This window comes from Daucus carota, chromosome 4 (assembly GCF_001625215.2).
Source record: "Daucus carota subsp. sativus chromosome 4, DH1 v3.0, whole genome shotgun sequence".
Taxonomy (NCBI): domain Eukaryota; kingdom Viridiplantae; phylum Streptophyta; class Magnoliopsida; order Apiales; family Apiaceae; genus Daucus; species Daucus carota.
The window spans coordinates 26,463,100-26,485,127 of NC_030384.2; the positions used below are offsets into that span (position 1 = coordinate 26,463,100).

At 33.8% G+C, this 22,028-nt stretch overlaps 1 protein-coding gene across 1 annotated transcript; it reads left to right on the top strand.

Moving 5' to 3' along the window:
• Nucleotides 1–2,904: 2,904 nt before the first annotated feature.
• Nucleotides 2,905–20,328, top strand: LOC108218558 (E3 SUMO-protein ligase SIZ1). Its single transcript, XM_017391543.2, has 18 exons — nt 2,905–3,045; nt 3,280–3,420; nt 5,771–5,851; nt 6,473–6,515; nt 8,146–8,218; nt 9,623–9,782; nt 10,627–10,760; nt 13,325–13,393; nt 14,377–14,464; nt 14,552–14,627; nt 14,870–14,943; nt 15,152–15,259; nt 16,593–16,754; nt 17,399–17,503; nt 17,607–17,687; nt 17,768–18,932; nt 19,819–19,914; nt 20,025–20,328. Exons 2-18 carry the CDS (start codon nt 3,397–3,399, stop codon nt 20,105–20,107), a joined length of 2,622 nt encoding a protein of 873 aa, XP_017247032.1. The 5' UTR covers nt 2,905–3,045; nt 3,280–3,396; the 3' UTR covers nt 20,108–20,328.
• Nucleotides 20,329–22,028: the final 1,700 nt, after the last annotated feature.

Consider the following 22,028-nt stretch of genomic DNA (forward strand, 5'->3'; position numbering starts at 1 on the left):
TTCTCTTTTAAAATGATTTATTCGTAACAAAAGATTTCAAATTTATAAGATATATACGAGTAACTTAATGAATCTTAACAATTTATCACTTTTTAAAAAAGTTGACAAGAATTATATTTCAAAATTATGTTATGTTTTATTTCTAAAATAAAAATATTGTAACCTAAATAATTATAATAGCTTATAGCCCGTGCAAAGCACGAGAGCTTTTTAATTATTTATAATTTTTTTTTAAAATATATTGTAAATGGTGTGAAAGAATTTAATATATAAATAATAAGATAAAATTTTAAATTAAATAAAATTTGAAATTATGATTTGTTTGTAAGTCAGAACTATTGTAAAAATATATAGGTTCTACTTTTCAGACATGTTTGTGTAAAAAAAAACTAATCACACATGTTGGATCCTCGACAGTGGCGATGTAGTATAAAATACATGCAAGTGGATATCAGTTGACTTATACATTTAGAAGTTAATTTTTTCTAATCTAACGGTGCTTATTATATACTTATATATAATAAGCGTAAGAGAGATAATTTGGTCGCATGGTTCCATGGAGCGTAAGAGAGATAATTTGGTCGCATGGTTCCATGGTCCAACAGCTTATCATCCGTTAGATCGTATATTGAACAAATAAACACGGTTAAATTAGAACAAAATTAAATTCTATTCTATAAGGCAACTGATATCTACTTGCATGTTTATAATTCTTTTTCTGAATCCAAAACAAAATTTGTCGTTCACATGTTTATGATTTTTCTAATCCAAAATAAATATTTCCTACAAGTTTTAGCTGTAGAATCATATAAATGGCACCGTCACAAAATTATTTTTATCTTATATATTTTAAAATTAATAAGCCAGATATTTTAATTCAAAATAAATATTTCCAACCAGTTTTAATTGTAGAATCATATAAATTTATATTATAGACATAATTTATTTTGGATTAGGAAAAAGAATTATAAACATGCAAGTAGATATCACTTGCCTTATATATTTAGAAGTTAATTTTGTTCTAATCTAACGGTGGTTATTTGTTCAATATACGATCCAACCGATGATAAGCTTTTGGACCATGTGACCATGCGACCAAATTATCTCCCATACGCTTATTATATATAAGTATATAATATGTGTTGAATATTGTAAAATAAATTTGACAACTTAAATTAATATATATAAATAATAATAAGTATGTCAAACAAAAACAAATATAACAAAATTAAATATAACTGGATATAATAAATTATAACCTTTAATTAGATGTAGTTTTAACATAAGCAATAGGAATTCGCAAATCTTCTAATGTAGAGCACAAAACTTTAAACCCAAATACATTACCTGCAATAGAAATAAACATGTTAGTAGCAGAACCTTCTCTGAAAAGGTTTAATGGGTAAGCTACATAAACGATATATCGATTTTCTTCTCTGACTCGATTCTGTAGACCGTGAAGCGTGTCATACCAATAGTCAAGAACCACTTTATATATATATAACCATTTTATACCGGGTGAGTGTCTTTTACAATTATTTTTCACATAACAATGTCCAAAATGATCATGTGCAGGAATAGTGTCCTAAATGACCACTCAAACACGTATTCATAATCTGCGTGTATAGTAAACAAAAAAAACAAACAAATAATACGCATTCCCGTGTATGCGTACATTGTATTGATTAAGCACATTCACGCATTTTCCACATGCGTATGCCATCACTCGGCTCCCACAATTATGACAATCATCAAGGCTACACAGTAATATTATATTTCGGGCAATCTCTAGCAAGTAACAACATGGCCTGATACGCCCACATATTGCAAATAGGATCATACTGACGGTCACGTGCCAACTGGCCTGTCTTCCTATAAATCTTGTATGTCTTGTCCTTGCTTAAAGCAATTATTGCACAGACTCAGTTAAGATCAGTGGCGGAGCCAGAATTTATAACCAGGGAGGGTCAGAATATGCTTGAAAAATTTTACCCATAAGAAAGGCCAGATTATGTTGATAAAAGTTAAAAAAAATTAGATCAGTGGCGGAGCCAGAGTTTATAACCAGGGAGGGCCACTGCTACACCCCATGTTCTACCACTTGATCTACATAAAACATGTGATTATGGATTATATAACATGTATTTATACAAATCTAGGGGGGGCAGGCAAGTCCCGGATCTAAAAAAAAGTATATACGCATAGCGTATTTGAGTGGGTAAAATAGGCATTTTTTCTGTAGATGATTATTTTGGGCACATGATCCCTGAAAAGAGTTATTTTTTACATTTTCTACTTCTTACTTATCGATATTAATTTGTTGATTTGTCAAAATCTTCATTTGCTGGAAATTTTTTTTGACTTTCAATTAGTAATGTACCTTTTAATTAAATACATAAATTTAGAAACTTTACAAATTTTAAAATACATAGAACTCATTTGTGATACATATTTTTGCCTTATAACATTCAATATATATTTGACTGAGTGATTTCGTCATATCGTATTTGCAAAATTATTCATAAAATTTTAAAAGATTTTAAGGTTTTTTTTTCAAAAGCATAAATGCGTAATATAATATGTTCTTTTATATGACACAGACTCTTCAAAATGATAATATTTTAATATTATTTCATCCGAATTCTAATATAATCGTTTTTGAAATTAGTAAAATTAAAATTGTCGTTTTTATTTCTTGAAATGTTTAGACTTTTCTTTTATTTCCCATAAAATAGGAAGCCTATAAACTTGTTTTAATGGTAATTTATTGGAATTCCGTACAATTTGCTTTTAGAAAAATTTCATTACGTTCCTAAAAACTAGGTCTTCCAAAAAATACTATCATTATCGAAATTTAATTTCCGAGTAGATGGATAAGTTCGAGAGTAAAACTGCACGTGAGCACAGACAATCAGAACCCGGATGTGTTGGCATGAATTAAACCCAATTGAATAATGGTGAATAAGTCCGGTTCACAATGTATGTAATGGCACAAGGGTTAGATTTCCGGCTTGTTTTTGCTGTATCAACACCTCTCACCGCTCGGTATGTTCTTCTCTCTATACTTACATATCTCTCTGTATCTATATATCTCTCTAATCACTTCACTTCAATCACTTCACACACGCACACTTTTTCAATAGTTTTGTGATGATTTGTTGAATTTAATCGGTAATTGAGTTGTTTGTATGTGTTTGACTGTGGAATTATGATTGATTGTTTGTGTGTGTGTGATTGTGGAGTTTTGATTGATTGATTGTTGTGTTGTGTTGTGGTTAGATTGATTAGGAGTCGGAGAGGTGAAAGGCTGGTTTGATTGGTTGGTTGCTGATTGCGGAGCTGTTTCGGCTGAAGAAACAACGATTTTGTGCTGGTTTTTCGCGGTTACGTAATCATATGGATTTGGTTACAAGTTGTAAGGTAATATGTATCTCCAATTGATTGTTTGGTTGCTTGCGGTCTCGGTGTTTCGTCAGCTGATTGCTGTTGTATGGGAAAAAAGTGATTTTTGGATATCGTTTTGCTGCAGTATAGTTGTATTTGTGGTTATGAGTTGACTGCTTGTGGTTTTTTGGTGACGGAAGTTAACTTTAAATGTTTATATGTATGTTCGCGGCATTTTATTTTCCGAAGAAAAATAATACATTGCATTGGTTCACGGAATATGTTATCTGAACTTCTTCTCTAGAAGAGAATGAAAAGATCCTTTTTTCGTGTAAGCAAAGTGAAATTATAACATTTTGGGATGTGTATGTGTGGGTCCTACCAATCAATTCGATGATTTGTGAGATTAGAATGTAAATGGGCTGTTGTTTGTTAATTGGCAGTGGGATGTCTTAATAGGTAAATGCACGTGTCAATTTGTTGCAGACATAATACGAGAGTCGGGTACCATTTTTATTATGCACAGTCAGTGTTATATTTTTATATACCAAGATTACTGGTAATGCTACTTACTATTTATAAAATCAAAAGAAAAAAGTAGGTCCATATTCACAGTACTCAAATATATTAAGAAGTGGATAAAATTTATGTTTGGGCATCAATGTCTTCTTCACTTTCAAAATAACCAAAATCATCATCAAAATCGTGATGGAAAACTGAATCTCCTACACATTCTGACATCCTCATCTTTGATCTCATCAACTAGCTGCCATTTAGATGATCCACTTTTGTGTGCATCGCAGATTTGTAGCCGTTGGGAATTACTTGTGCTTTGTTGAGGGTTTGTAGAGGTTGATTGAGGAGGCTAGGTTTTTCAGATTGTGTATATGACTAGAAGTCTAGAATGTATACTGCACTTGGTTTTAAAACAAGCCATATATAATAAAATATTAACCGCCCTTTTAAAATTATGTCCGGATCTAATAAGAACACCCATTTACACAAAAGCGTGCTTTTTATCGCTTTTTTGTGCTTTGGGCTTCAACATTAAGCGTGCATAAAGTGGGCCTTTTGCATTTGCTCTGCGCTTTGGAAAAGTAAAGGCCAATAGGTGCGCTTTGCGCTTAAAGCACGCTTTTGATAACCATGTGACAGGAGGGTTATGTAAATATGTGCATATGAAGTTGGGACAAAGCTGAATAAGAGGTAATTTATACCGACAATTGGGGGGTGGGAGGGGCATTTATATTAATAGAGGGGCTTACTCATTTTACAGTGATTAATCCTATTTCATTTTAAAATAAAATATGTAAGGGAGGGTCATTCGTACATGCACACTTGTGAGTGCTGCTTTGTCTTATAACTAACATGAAAAGACTTTTTATTGTATTGTTTTTTCCAAGATCAGTGTGTTGCAGTACGAGTATCTTTTATACTCTATAATATTATCTAAAGTATCTCACTTTCCAGTGTCTCGGATGGATTTACTAGCATGAATCTATAGTTACGGCTTTCATTATAATAATTTCCTTCTTTTTTTGCCTACATATAGTTTCCTTTTTTTTTTCTTTGAAAAAGTAAAATACTAGTAGTAAAAGTTTCAGTTTTATCTGCCTCTCGGCCACAATAATTTTTTTCCTGTTTTTATGGGATAATTTAGCGAACTACTGTTGACAAGAATCGGCAGTTTTAGTTAGTGCCGGCCAAATGGGCGGTTCGAGCCGTGCCTTACCGCTTCACAGCCGGGCCATGCTTGTGCCGCTCAGTCACGGAACTGGCACTACTGGTAGGCGCCGGGCTTGAGCCAGGAAAAGTAACCAGTGACCGGTACGGCAAGCCAGGCGGGGTGGGTTGGCGGATTTCGGTTGTTTTCATACAACTACAGTTTCTTTTTCTTACACACTCTCCACTGACAAGAAAACTGAGAGAAGCCAAAGAGAGAGAACCAAAGATAATAATGCATGCAATGTAATGTGTTCGGGAAATCTGTGTACATATTAATACTGGGAAACAACCACGCGAGTTGGGCAGACCAAGCTTGTTCTCGGTTTTCTTTATTCATCTGATCAGTGCCGCACGGCCTGTGCTGGATTGGCACACCGGGCCGGTCCGTGCCGGTTCATGGTCCTCACCCCCCAACCTACTGGCTCGTCTACATATGCTTGCTGTGTCGGGTTGAGCACGGCCCTGTTCGGTCTGGATTTGTCAACGTGCTGTGCCGGGTCATGCCTAGCCAAACTGCCCGACTGGCCGGCTCTAGTCTTAGTAGTCTGCATGCATGCGTGATTGCATATTATAATAAGATTTTCTAGCTTGTTCTCATACATGAAATTTATAAATGTCTCTTTGGTCACAAGTGGTCTGCACATCTTGATCTCATTTGCAGGAGAAATTGGCATATTTTCGAATAAAAGAGCTCAAGGATGTTCTAACACATCTTGGTTTATCTAAGCAGGGAAAGAAGCAGGTCCAGTGTTTGCAATTTTAATTTATTTTATCATCTTATTTGCTTGAAAACTTTACTGCACTGTTCAATTCTGTTGAATACCTTAGGCCTTTTAATCATCCAGTCAGTAGTTAAGTAGTTTTCTAATGTCCGTGGCTCTCAATCTCTATCCCCTTTCGTATAAAAAGTGAAGGTCAACATGGTTCACCGAATGGATTTCCTTTATATCATTTTCAGTTGAAAATAGATGCTAGCTGAATTAGTAGAAGTAGGGTAAGCGAAATGATAAATCCTTAGTGGCTAATGATATGTGCCTGAATTGATGAAATATAAGAACTGAATGTTTGTTTGACATTAAACATAAAAACTGAATGTTTGTTGGACAGGAAATTGTCAACCTCTGGAATTAATTTAATATCGCACATTCTTAGTCTAGAATTCTCACAGTGTCCATATGATCATGCCTGCAGTATAGTGTACTACATGTGTTCTACAGTTAGTTAATTAAGTTGTGATGTAACATTTTGAACAATTAGCTATTCTCTATCGAGTGTTGCTGCGTACTGTTCTCTGTAATGTTTTTTTAATTACGGATTGTCTAGGTGGATTTTACATCTGATTTGTTTGCATTTCCATTTGTAGGACCTAGTTGGTCGGATATTGACAATTATCTCTGAAGAGCAAGGTAAGCTGTTTTATCTTACGTGTTCAAATACGGCAGACACTGCTTTTTATGCAGTTATCCTTTCATTCACACAAAGATGCAGTTGGAGTTTTATGGTTTAAGAGTTTGACCTGAACAATTTAAATTGGGTCACATAAATTACAACATATGTAATCAACTACTCCCTCTGGTCCTTATTATAAGGCACCAAGACTTTTTGCACACAATTTTAGGTGCTTTGACCACCTATTTAAAATTATTTTTTTAAAATTTTTTCTTTTCCTGAATTAAAATATGTGATATATATTTTAATTCAGAAAAAGAAAATTTTAAAAAAAATAATTTTAAGTGTGTGGTCAAAGCACCTAGAATTGTGTGCAAAAAGTCTTAGTGACTTATAATAAGGACCAGAGGGAGTAAAGAACTATGAAATAATAAAATTATGTATCTATATTTTATATATGCATAATTCTGTTATGTGCATGATATAAGTTATATTTAATTTAATAAGCACAGGTTCTTTGGGCAATCCCTTTCACTTTTCAGATGCCACCTGACACCTGTATATTGTAGTCAAGCTTCAATACTAAAATTATGAGACACTTCAGAACATTTAGCATCTGGCTTGCTGTTATGTGTTCAATGTACAATTGACTTCTATTCAAACAGTGTTGAGATGGCACAAGGTAGGAATCAAAATTTAATGAATGCTGAACAGTGGGAAAGAGATATGAATGTGATCTTTAAACTAGGGAGGACTGGATTCCATTAGTTTCCCTACATTACCCATCTTATCATTATTATCTCGTTCCTATTTTTTGTTGAACACTACTCATCACACATGACATATTTTTAAGTGCTACTCAAAAACATAAAATTTGGTTGATGTAATAACTTGTATATTGCTATGAAGTGTCTGTTTGGTGTGGCTTATAAATGCTTATTTCTGAAAGTCTTTCAGCTGTAATTTGAGATGAGCCGGCTCGATATTATTTTGGGCTCCACTCAACTCAACTCAACTCAGAACATATTTTCTAGTTTGAGTTCGAACAAAATTTTCTGGCTTAAAAATCGAGTCCCCCATTTTATGAATTAAATTTGACCTTATTTTCAGTTAAATTCATTTTATGTTTTTGACTCTACAATGTTGAATGTACTATACTCTACATATAATTAAAGTTATATGTTATTAACTTTATGTAAAATTTTCGCATGATCTACAACTTCATGGTCAATTTTGAAATTGGTCTGGAATTTCTAATTAGGCTTTTACACATTATAAATAATTTATAATTTTTAACTTAAGTCTTGGGCTTCACATGTAAAAATATATTGAGTTGGCCATAATAAGCCATAATTAATAAACCATATGTAATTACTACTTGCTCGGTGTGTGTGTGTTACGAACTGTGGTTCACTAAAGCTTGAAGTGTTGACATGAAACTTGCACTATTCCACTATACACGCTCTGGATATGCTAAAAAGGAATAGGTTTATTGGTATTAATTTTTGCTTAAGCTTTGATATAGAAAAACTTTTAAGTAGATTGTTATATCTTTTATCCTTTAGTAGTTTTTGAACTCAACTGTCTTGCTCTTTTGTATAATCCTGTTTCTGCACTTATCCAATATTATTGTACATTGTTGAGCAGGTTCTGGAATGTTGGCGCCTAAAAATGCTGCCAGGAAGGACATGGTGGCAAAACTTATTGATGACACATACAGGTGGCCTATGTATTTCATGGCTGTAGCTAACCTTTGAATAATGCCATGCACTTATCTTGGTTGTGCTATATCCTATACTTCTGCTATGATTTCTGTGTAATATGTATGTCGACACATGCCTGTTAATCTGAAAGTTTTTTCGAAGAAAACAGAAGTCGAAAGACTTACAGATTCAGGGTGCAGATTTTGTTTCCTTTGTCTATATACCAAGATTATGTAGCATAGTAATTGCTGCTAAAGTAATATCCACACAGACCACATCTTTATAATAAGCTTTTGCTCCCGTTGTTTCCCCTCTCAAATAGAAAAGGTTTTCATATTTTGGGAGTACTAACATGCTATGTTACTCGGACTCGGGTAAGGAGTGTCGGACACGACACGTATCCGAGTGTCGGACTTGGGAACTTTGAGAATTGGGGACACGGGGACACTGTCCTATTTTTGGACACGGGTACGGGGACACGTCGTATTATACTAATAAATATGGAAAGTTGGACATCTTAACAAAAATTAACAATAAAACTCAAATTAGACATGACTTTGTAGGGGATCTTGCAAATTAGGCGTCTTCTGTGCTTTAATCACATTTTTGCTTCTTTTTTCTCACATATTCCTTTTGAATTGTAAGTTTGACTCATATTTGATTTTAAAATTGGTCAAAGTGTCCTCATTTTAGTCAAAGGATCCGACACGAAATAAGTATCGTGTCCGAGTGTCCAAGTGTCCGACACGGGTACGGCTACTTAAATAGAAGAGTTGGAGTAACATAGCTAACATGCCCATCTTAATTAATTATATTCGTAATGAGCATAGCTCTGTAATATGCTAAAGTTGGCGAATGGTTCAAGTTTTACTTTTGTGAGTAACCAAAATTCTTATTCTGTGAGGCAAGCTGTATTGCTAATTAGACGCGTAAAGAGAATTGGCATTTTGTCTTTCCGCTTCTGCTTACTGGTATGTGTTTTCTGTGAATTTCGAGGAATCTAGTAGGCCCTAATTGCTTAGTGTTCTTCTTGTCTGTCTTTTGTTTTAGTACTGATTTGTGGATGTTTAGGCTATATCTATATATCTGGTTTACATTCCCTCTTTCTGAATTACTCAAATTTCCTGCAAAACTTGCTTATTTATGGTTTAGTTAACAAATTGACAATACAGTAAATAACAATTAAGAATCACTACTGTCTTACAATTTTGTAAAATTCAAAATTTATTCTTTTGATGGTTTAAACGTAGTAACTTGCAATTTTTTAAATTTATATTTGTTACAATTGACTTTCTGAAAAAATGCAAGGCTATTTCCGGGACAGATTAAGTTATTTTTCTTCCCTTATTTGATGCATCACACTACCATCTTTTGCTAAAAAGTAGTCCAGCATAATTTACAAATTTTGTTGCTGCAACCAGAAAAATGCAGGTCTCCGGTGCAACAGTTGACATAGCATCCAAAGGGCAGGCTGTTTCAGATACCAGTAATGTGAAGCTTAATGAAGATCCTAAAGATTATTATCAAATGGAAAAGATTCGGTGTCCCTGTGGCAGTTCATTACCGGATTCATTGATTAAGGTCAGATATATATATATATTATCTCATCAATGTATTATACCCCAAATCCCCCCATCTCTACTGATATACACACATATACTATACACATGCATGCACATTTATGTGTAACACAGACTTGCTTTTTTGTCTGTAATGTCTAGTAATTGATATATAGCAGTACTACTAGCATGCAACTTGGATTTTATACTCCCTAGTGTTTTATCGTGCGTTCTGTATTCACATGTGTAGGTTGCTGTAATGCGTTCGCTGATGATTACATATTGACGATTAAGTAGCTTTTCTTGCTCAATTATGCTTACCTGTTTACGTTTTGAGTCTCTGTTTGAATATACCTGGTTAAAGTTACTGTTAGTGCTATCCTTTGCTTTCTCTTAAACGTTGGATGTACTTAATCTAGTTACTTGCCCTGTAACTAGAAAACACGAATCATGTGGTGGGGCCAAATAAGGGATTTAATGTATCTTAAGTGACTTTAGATGTTTCCTGTAGCTTCTGACAAGTGTGTGATATTCAATGGGAGTCTATAGTGAAGGATGGGTATTGTTTGTTGTACTGTTGCCAGCTGAGGATGGAGAAGTCATACAAGTTTTTTGCTTGAGTTTGTAGTAGCTACTCTTTGCACTAATAATAGAAAATTGTTTAACGAGGAAACCAGGACTTAGTTACAAGTTACAACTTGTTTAGTGTACCTGGTAATTGATGGTTCTATTCATTTTATATATACTATAATGGGGTTATATTGCCCGCTGTGCTAGTAGGTGGCTCTGCTAAACACATATGATGTAAACTCTGTCTTTTGTTTACTATGGAAATGAACATATCATGATAGCTATCTTTTATGCAGTGTGAGGACTCACAGTGCAATATAGGACAGCACAAAAGTTGTGTCATTATTCCGGAAAAATATGCAGAAGGTGTTGTACCAGTTCCTCCTGAGAAATTTTACTGTGAGCTTTGCAGACTGAGTCGTGCAGACCCGTAAGTGATTTCGGTGATTATTTTTGACATTTTAGTTCCCTGTTATGTATATATGGCATTAAATTTTAAATTGATATTAGCCTAATATTGGTTATAACATTTTTATTTGATAGCATAAATTCTATTGTTGATTTGCGAGAATTTGTGCATATGTTATGTCCCATACATGGGCCTGTTTTCTCATCTGAACGTAACATGTAGTAAAAAGTGACATCTTTTAAAGATAGTCAAGTGGATTAATCTAGTTCGTATGTTATTAACTTCGTCCTCGGTATCTTGTGGGGTTGTACAAACTTACAAAGGACTTGGAACGATGATATGGTGCCAGAGAAGGACAAACTGGATTGGTATATGTTGTATGTTTATAATTCATTTAGAGGAAGGTTACCCAGTCCAACAATTAATAAGCCATTTTTTTTTTGAAATGCAAAGATTTTCATTAACAAATAAGAGATACACTTTTATTGATAAAATTGTTTACAACATGTGTATTATAAATTTACTGACCTTTTCAGTAATTGGGCCTAAAAAGTAGAATGTTTATTGGGCTGTGTTATTGAAACATTAAAAAGTAAGTTATATAAAAACATTAGTATTGGGCCTGCATATTTAAGTCCTTGATGCAATGGGGTAAACGTAAACCCACTTTATCCAGCAGCCATTAATACAGATAATTACATATACATATATCTGTATTCTTCTTTGTTTTTCTCGCTGCTTTTCATCTCTCTGCATGCATAATCTATTTAACAAATATCGATTGATTTATCATATGACAGAGACATAGATATATTGTTCAGAAGAAGAATCAAGTGTGTTCTTGTGCGTTGTCACTTCCGGCGGATCGCCATACGTGGCTGCGTACCATGTTCCTTGTTTCCATTCTCACTCTGTCCTTTTTAGTAGTCCTTCTGACTTTTTGGCACACATTAAAGTGTAAACAAAATATTTATGTTTATTATTAAATATTAATTATTATGTCAAATCCAATTCTATATAATTTGTAATTCCCAAATTTATTAATTAAAATTAATATTATACATAAATCTAATGCACTTTTAGAATGTGTCATAATTCAAAGAGACTAATACTTATGTCTTGCTATTCTTTTAGTACATTTTTGCTCTTTTTTTACATTTTCTGGTCCATTGTTTGTATACATATACTAACCTATGACCTGTTTGATGCACAGGTCTACCTTAATGTTTAATAATTATTTTATATACACTTTTATTAATATATATATATATATATATAGAGGGTTACTCCATTGAGAACTTCTTAAAATGAGAACCGTGAGAACTTACTTAATTTATCATATTTTGACTAATCTAAACATCAAACTAGTGGGTACCCAATATAAAAAGTGTATATAAAACTAGTCTCTCCCTAACTAGTCAAAAAAAAAAAATTCAAAAAAAAAGTCCACTGCCACGTCATCAGTGATTTTTTTTTTTTTTATTTTTTTTTTCGTCTAGCTAGGTGGAGACCTTAATAATATACATTTTTTGTGAAGGTGCCCCTGGCGGGGCCCTTCAAATGAATGAGATATTAATAAATTAGAAAAGTTCTCACGGTTCTCATTTTAAGAAAGTTCTCATTTGAGCAAGTGCCTATATATATATATATAATTTTAAAAAAATTATAGTGTAAATAAATTATAGTTTCTCATTAAAATAAAATATAATAACATGTTTTGTTTCTACTTCTACAACTACTTACACACACACACACACATGTATATATATAATTTTAATATATCGTGGAGGGGATTTGAACCTTAAACCTTTGCAAGCATTTTAATTATTAAAATGTCTAACGGTTTTAATCTATTTGATATAGGAAACCAACAGAGCAAACTTTCACATGTGCTGCAATAGATAAATTGGTTTTGGACCAATATGCAGTCGATGCATAATTTTGGGTAACATGTAACATATATTTGAAAAAAGAAATGTCTTAACAGGTTTATTTGATGCTTTTTACGCGGAAATATAATATATTTGATTTTGAAACCCATGCCGGTGTTGGAATTGTACTCCATTTCAATATCATAGTGTCAAGCTGCCATAATCTCACTAAAGGACACAGGGGCATCATCAAACAAATACGTCCCTGTGCTGCATAAGATGAGTTTCAAATTGAGACACTTCTTTCAGATATTCTGGCCAGCGGCCACAAGGGAGGGAAAAGAGACTAATGCTGATCTCTGTCATACCTACAGGGAAAATATAGGGAGATAAACTATTTGTAATTGATTGCTACTTTGGTTGGCTAATTTTCCTGATGGTTTTTATGTAGCTGATGCCAGTGTTGAAACTGTACAACATTTCAATAGCTAGTGTCAATCTGCTATACTCTTACTAATGGACACAATGTCATTATTAAACAAATACATCCTACAGGGAAAAATATAGGGAGATAAACCATCTCTAATTGATTGCTACTGTAGTTGGTTAATTTCCTGATGCTTTTTTATTCAGCTGATGTCATTCTTTATACTCCTAATTCTTTCCGGCAGTAAGAACTATTGGTTATGATCTTCTGAATGTATTCCTTTGCAGATTCTGGGTGACAGTTGCAAATCCTTTATATCCTGTGAAGTTGATCACTACGAATCTTCCAACTGATGGGTGAGGGAGTTATATTTTGTTATAGTTCCTTGTCTAAATTGATTGTTTATAGCATAAAATTTGTACATTTCATTGTAAAAACCTTGTGATTATTGTGAATATGTCAGGTGATCTATTTAATACTGTTTTTAGTTGAACGAATGCCTTCCGCAGTGTCTTTCTTACTTTTCTGTTTGGAACTGATTTTGTTTTTAAAACTGTTCATTAACATATGTCCGTTAACTTATTATCACACTTCAATCCGAGATCTAAGACTAAGTACCCTTAGTTTATTTTGTTGCTTTAATTTATGGATTATAATCTGATCAATACCGATTATATTTTAAGAATGGATGTTTAAAGGCATATTCTTTATTATCTAATTATTTGAATGATGATGAGGTTGAATTTTTGATTCTTGTGATATGTATAATGATTGGTTGGACTTTAAAAGTAATATTTGTTTTTATTTACCAAGTTATGTAGTTAAAGTTTTAGGAACAAATTTTATTTTATATATGCACTTATATGATTTGATGTCAAATTTAGATTTAAAGTATTGCAATTGTAAATATTGTATTATATTTGTTTTACATTTATTTCATAATTTCAATTGATTTTGTTTTGTAAGGGTAAAGTGTCTCTGTAAAATTATTTGGATGAAGAAGTTTGTTAGTAGGACATGTTTGAAATTACAACTATAAATAGTTGGGACATACCAGCAAAAAAGACTTTTATGTTTATAAAATTTGGAGATAAATGTGTTTAGTCATCGAAGGTTATGCATCCATTTCTGATTTCACTTTATATTCTTAGCATGCTTTTTAATTTTTTATATATGTTTTGTTGTGGCATATTTGTGGGATATTCGGATTATTTACCGGGAATTTAAATTTAATGATGAATATGTGATTTTTAAATGTGTGGTAATGTGTGTGATGCACAATATATTGTAGACGAGTTAAATTTTAGCCTGTGGTGCAATTACTAAAATAAATTTTCAGTACCAATCCAGTTCAGAGTATTGAGAAAACTTTTCAACTTACAAGAGCGGACAAGGACTTGTTGGCAAGACCAGAGTATGATGTTCAGGTCTGATCTCTTATATTTGATTTCTTATAATTTCTACGTTTGTATTAAGAATTTGCTATTCTCATAATGGTTTTCATCAATATGTAGGCATGGTGTATCCTTCTAAATGACAAGGTCTCCTTTAGAATGCAGTGGCCGCAATATGCAGATCTACAGGTCAATGGTATGGACTTTCTTATATCTTTTTTGACGGGTTATTTAAGCAACATTCCTTGTTCTAATTTTAAATCCTAATCATTGCTGTGGACTTATTTTGTCAATTCATGCTGCATTACCTTGATATTAATAATGACTTGCCATCTTGTTTTTTTTTTTATCCGTAATATTTGATGTTTTTTAAGTAATTGCTCTGAGCTTATAGTTTTCTTCTTTTACTTACTCTTGAATTTGTATTTTGGTAAATAGGTGTGCCAGTGCGAGTAATAAATAGACCTGGTTCGCAATTATTAGGAGCCAATGGTCGTGATGATGGTCCTGTTGTGAGTGTTTTTACTTCTGTATACTCCATATATATCCAAATAATTGCTGCAAACATGCATCCATGATTTATCTTCCTTTCCTTTGTGTGATGTTCTTAGTTTGATCAAATGAGAATAGAGCTTTTTTGAATTAAATTAAAATTATCGTATTTACTTTTACAAACACTTGAGTCCCCTTGTTTGACAGTGGTGGTTGTACTTTTGTCAGATAACACCTTGCACCAGAGATGGAAACAATAAGATTTCCTTGACAGGATGTGATGCTCGAGTATTCTGTATGGGCGTAAGAATTGTAAAGAGGCGTACAATTCAACAGGTAGGCCTGCCTCTTTCCCGAGTAGGATATTTTCTTTTTGTAAAACCACATATCAAAGTGTTCCTGTTGAAGAAGTGGCTTATTGTTTATGTATATTGTAATTTGTTTGTACCTCTTAGTTGACATGAAGTTGTATGTAATACATTATTATGTGCCTTCGATCTAAACTAACATAAACCATTTAGAATCTCCAAATTTAAATACTATATAGGATTTTATTTATTATATAAGATCATAAATCAAGTGTTCTTGGAATTTCTAAGCGGTGGCTAATTAATGGGGAGTTCTATTAATTCACAACGTATGAATTTATGGCTTGTCTAATGGCTACTGAACTTGGACTGAAATCAAATTTATCAATAATTATGGAATAGTGAGAAGTGTTCCATATACATAAATCAGGAACGCTTTTACATTGTACAAATAACTATCTGTATGTTGTATAGTTGTAACTGAAAAGCCTCATGGGTGTGCATGCCCGGAGATAATTAGAAGCTGTGGCGCTTTCAAGGTCTTTATAAACTCTTTAAGTGTGTGCCTTGATGTCCAAGAATCTTGGTAGCCTCAGGCCTCACAGCAGTTTTATTACAGTATATTGTATGTGTAGTTCATGCAATTACTCAAACATTACTTAGTTGTACTTCATTCGAGGGTAGTAATATACCATAATATTGCATGAAGCACAGTCAGACAGGAGCTTAGAATGCTGCTGCAGTAGACTGTCTTGTTTGGTTATGCAAGTACAAACGCACAGTATGCTCCAACTCTGTTATCGGTGGGGAAAGGAATATAGTTTTTGTTCATGTTCCAAAAGTGGAGAAATGAAAATGGGAATGCAGTTAAAGTGGAGTGAACTCTTTGTAGGCCTGCCGTAGTTTTGCATTATTGGTTCAATCCTGGTGTAAAATGATTTTTCCATACATTTATATTAGTAGTGTGCTGATTGTAGGATTCTACTGCTAACTGTGATGTTGAGTGACATCATAGTGGCACTTACATATGATGACTATACTAGTAGCCTCGTGAACAAATGTTTAGGTTCATTTTTCTGTTAAGATAAATGTTTTCTGGGTATTTTGATAATGTTCATCTGCTTTTGAAGTTGATTTTCATTTCGGGTATTGCATTTAGCTAGTATACATGCTTAGACTCTCTGGTACTGTTCTATTTCGTTTACTTATTATTTTTGCACACTCAAATTTTCTACTAGCATGCGCATTCTAATTGAAATCTTCTCAATACGAAACTTTCTGGCTATAAATATTTCTCTTTTTTGTAGGCATCTCTTAACTATTTTCATATTCTGGTTATCTTCTCTTCTCTTGTTCAATAGATTCTTGCGCTGATTCCAAAGGAATCTGATGGAGAGCGATTTGAAGATTCTCTTGCCCGTGTTCGGCGGTGTGTTGGGGGTGGAGCTAGCACAGAGAATGCTGATAGCGACAGTGATCTGGAAGTAGTTGCTGATTCTATTCCGGTTAAGCTGTGTTGTCCTGTAAGTAGTAGTTGTTGATTTTCTATTATATAATATTACTGCTCATATTAATTTTATTTTAATAATTGTAGCAATTGAATCTTGTAAAATTCTAGATTTTTCCCCGTTGAAGTTCTTGTACCTGAGCTGCTAAGTTTGTCATTATATGTGGCACATGGTTAATAAGAATTATATTGCTTAATTTTCTTATGATTTATTGCCACGACAAATGTTCACATAATATTCCTCCTAGCCCTGAAAACTATGATTTTGATTATGTAACTCTAGTTCTTCTCCATTATCTCGATTCTTTTTTTTTCTTTTTCTTTTTTGACAAAATTATCTCGATTCTTTTAGTTTACTTTGTATATATGAATTTAAATTATCAATACAGAACTTGTTATCATGTTGCAAGCATCTAAAATATAGTTGGAAATAAAAGCATTGCTCCATTTGTTGTTTATAAATATTGCTTTTGAACGTTGTCAGCTGCTGTGCAAGACTTCAATTATGTCATGGTTCAGGAAAAATACAGTGTATTAGTTATTATCAATATGAATATTTGTGTTTGAAGTAAGGTCATTGGTTTATTTTTATTTTTTTTTTATAATTGTGATATTTATGAAGGTAAGGTCTGCCTTCTAATTGATGTGTATATGATACAGATGAGTGGCTCAAGAATGAAGGTCGCTGGAAGATTTAAACCTTGCGTCCACATGGGATGCTTTGATCTTGATGTGTTCGTGGAAATGAATCAAAGATCACGAAAGGCAAGCAATTACGAGTAATTAGGCCGTGGTATCTTGTTAGTTCATTCATTTTTTTTTTCCTTTAGCAGCTATTTAACTTGCCAATCATTTTGTGTTTCTGCAGTGGCAGTGCCCTATTTGTCTAAAGAATTATTCTTTGGAGAATATCATTGTTGACCCATATTTTAATCGCATTACATCAAAGGTAAATCAAATACTCTTAACTCCATTTGTAAATTTTACACCAGATACATTTTTTTAATTCTTTGTTTTGCTTGAATAAAGATGCTAACTTGTGGGGAAGATATAACGGATATTGAGGTAAAACCTGATGGTTCTTGGCGTGTGAAGCCGGTAAATGAAAGAAGAGGTCTTGGGGATCTTACACAATGGCACTTCGCCGATGGCACTTTGTGTATGCAGACAGACAAAGAAGCTATATCTAAGTACGAAGGAATCAATCAAGTTAAACAGGAATGCACTTCAGAAATACATACTGGTTTAAAGCTTGGGATAAAAAAGAACCATAATGGGATCTGGGAAGTCAGCAAACCTGACGACTCCTTTGGGAATAGACGACAAGGTAATCTTGACAATAATGGTCATAATATAATAATGAGCAGCAGTGCCACTGGAAGTGGTAAAGATGAAGATCCCAGTGTCAATCAGGAAGGGGGTACGAACTGTGATTTCACGACGAACAATGGGATTGAGCTCGACTCTGTTCCTCTCCTCACTGACCCATTATATGGATTTGGGGACCAAAATCTATCTGCACCTATAGGAGAGCCTGATGTTATCATCCTCAGTGATTCAGAAGAAGAAATTGAGCCTATTATGTCTTCTGGACCAACTTATAAAAGCAATGGATCAACTGCTGGATTTACATATACAGTTCCTGCACAAGGAATTTCAGATCCTTATCCTGGAAATTCTACCATTGATCCTGCAGGGGGGTCGAGTCTGGGACTTTTTAATACTAATGATGAAGAATTTGGGGTGCCTCTCTGGCATTTACCACCTCCTAATCAAGGAGGCGCGGGTTTTCAGTTATTTGGCTCTGAAGCAGATATCTCAACTACAATAGTTGATCTGCCACATGTCTCACGTCCGTTAATAAATAGCTATTCACTAGATGCCGATACCCCATTGGGCTCATCTGCTATTCTCCCCGACTCTTCTTTCCATAATTCTATCGACACCCATGATAGACTGGTTGATAACCCCTTGGCCTTTGGTAGAGATGATCCCTCCCTTCAAATTTTTCTTCCTACAAGGCCGTCTGATGAAACAGTGCAGACTGGTCTGAGCGGCCAACCAGATATGTCACATGGAATATCTACTGAGGATTGGATTTCTCTGAGGATTGGGAACTGTAACAATGGAACTCACGTTGAGCATACAGCTGCAAGTGGTTCAAATCAACAGCAGCAGTTACCCTCAGAAGAAGGTACGATCACTTCATTGGCCAGCACGTGCATGGTGTCACGCCCCAAATAAATCAAACTCTAAACCCGTGACAATGGGCTTTGTATATGTGACATTTCTTTTTGCCTGTTCTGTTTGTTTTTCTGAATATTGTCTCTTTATAACAGCTACTTTACATGTGACCTTTGCAAAGCTCTTTTCTTGCTTTAAAGGGTGTGCATCCAAACTTCGGATTTCTTTTTTAAAAATTTAGGGAACTTGTATCTAGATTTATAATTGGACATGGGGGTGAGAATTAAGCGTTTATAGTAAGTTATAGAATTATTATAAATATATGTGTGTCTGTGTGTCATGGTTTTTTCAGTAAAATATTGGCTTTTACTTGAATAATTATATATAAATTTAGTCACTTGAATTAATTATATATGAATATTATTAAATAATAATAAAAGGTTGAGTTAATATCCTGTTGGATAGAGTCCACAGAATACATTTTGGACTCGACCACAAGTGGGTTAGTTGTCTGGTTTCAAATTAAATGTTGTAACCACACCCATGTTAAGTATGTCTCACATGGATGATGGCAGAATTGAGAAGTCCTGGTAGCGAGATTAAATGCTTACCTGACAGTCTGATTAGTTGACAAGGAGACCAGTGTTAGCATGCAATATGTTGTACTAATGGGACAAACTCTTATTTTTCATGCTACAAATAATCAATTTCTTTCAGCGGTATTCCTTATACTTCTCCAAATATTTTGCTTGTCCTGCAGTTTATAACTCAATGGACTTTAAATTTTGTTTTGGGTCTCGCCTTCTCCTTTTTCGATAGACTTTTATCTTTGTATCATCTACAAAAAAACGAAAAATTTGCATGTTGCTGATTTCGTTTCATATATGGTTATGCAGCCTCTTTGCATCTTGGTAGGAATGACAACAGATCTTCCAACCTTTCTTCAAATGACAGTAGACCCCGCAATACAAATAGAGAAGAATCAGCTTCAGGTAGCCCATTCACATTTCCTCGCCAGCGGCGTTCTGTAAGACACAGATTATATCTTTCTATAGACTCAGATTCTGACTGAAGGCGTCAATGCACAATTGTTGTTTTTTAGAGAGAAACGCCCTTGATTGCTGCCCTCTTGATTTGTGCCTTCAGATTGGCCAATGTGGTGATCTATCTAGAGTTAACAGTTAGTCTGGTCTGTGATATACGATATTGAAGTCTGACCAACATTTTACTTGTCCACAAGAGTTTTGGGTACAAAGGTGCACAGAGTAGAACCAGTTTAAAGTTATTTACAGTTTGAACATTAGTTGGAACTCAGCGATATATATTTGTTGGTGAGCTGTCAATTTTTTTTTTTTGGTCAATTTTCAGAATGTTTTAAACTTTATATGTACAAGTTTCTTATTGTGTATGTGTTTTATATTCTGCAGGTTAACAATAGATTTTCTACCTAGGCATCTTTCGGGCTCGCTGGTCTCCTGGTGAGCATTTGTAATATATACATAAATATGGGACGGGTAGCATCTTAATATATATATACACATACACATAGATAGACCCCTTCTATGAAAAACAATGTTTTCTAGAAGAAGCTTGTTTAATCTCAATTTTACTCTTTCCTGTTTTGTATTTTTACAACTTGTGAAAATAGATTTTTTTACAACAAATATCAGAATGGGTTATTCGCACTTGCAAATTGCAACCAGTGTGGTTTTTTATGTCTGAACTGTGGCGTATAGCTCATGAAAGAAATGTTTGACAAGTTTCCAGTACTATCAGATAGATACCTTGTTAGAGGACCCCGAATGATGAGGTTCCTGGGTAGATTTACACACCATGGTGTATACCCTAACAAGGGAGGAGCAAGAGTAATAAATAATATAATTATCAGAATCTTATTGAGTCAGCATAAGATTTGGGGAATTGCCTTGCATGAAAGCAAGCGGCCTCGGGACGGGATGTTGGCAAATTCCCTGATGTGTCATTACAAGAGGTCATTTAAAATAAAAGACTCAAATTATGAAGTAAAATGTCAGATTAGTTTTAATAACTTTGAATTTGATTTGGTGTAAATAAGTTCATCGTTAGGGACATAATCCCTCAGAAGCAAACATGGCCCCCAAGGGTTATATATATATATATATACATGCTGATATGTCTCTTATTATTGGATAGCTCAGTGGTTAAGAGCTTATTTCTCACTCAACTGAGAATTCATCAGAATAAATATTCACTTCTAAGGCTATAAGTCATATTTGTCAAAAAAATTATTTTTTAAACAAAATTATTTATGCAAATCAAAGATAAGTATATAATTCAAAATTTTATAGTTGTAATATTTAAGATCAACATATTTTTTATATTGAAAATTGTAATATATTGAAATCTGATTAAATATTATTAACACGTGCTGATAAATGAAATCATCTTATCAAGATACTTATTGATCATATTGGTATGTCTTTACCCATTTTAATTTTATGTATGGGGCCGGTTACACGTACACAATTGTACAGGGGAGGGGAGGAAGGTGTACACCATCAGTCACAGTATATGCACACATCATGTGACTTCAAGTTACTAATAGTGTGCATTAATTGAAGTACATCAGTGACATGATCTACCGGACGCATGAAGAAAATATTAAATAGCTATGTTAGTGATTTTAAATCACTAATCAGTGACTGGAAGTCACTGACGTTAAGCGAAAAATCTAAAATATCGGTATTATCCCTCTCACCTTCAGTGACATGAGATCACTGATGTTGCATTTAATTTACATCAGCCAACAACATACCAACACCCCAACTACCTAGTAAAAATCATAAATAAGGTCACTGATGAAATGAAATCATTATATTAGCTCCCAAGACTAGAGCGGTGGAAATTTTTTTAAGTAAAGAACATCAGTGACTTCAAGTCACTGTTATAGTTCTGGGGATATCCGTGGTCTTAAGTCACTGATGAAAACGTTACAGTAACTCCCCAAAACTAGAGGGCTGGAAAAAATTTCTAAGTCAAAAACATCAGTGACTTGAAGTCGCTAATGTAATTCTGGGGATATTCGTAACCTTAAGTCACTAATGAAATCATTAAAGTAGCTCCCCAA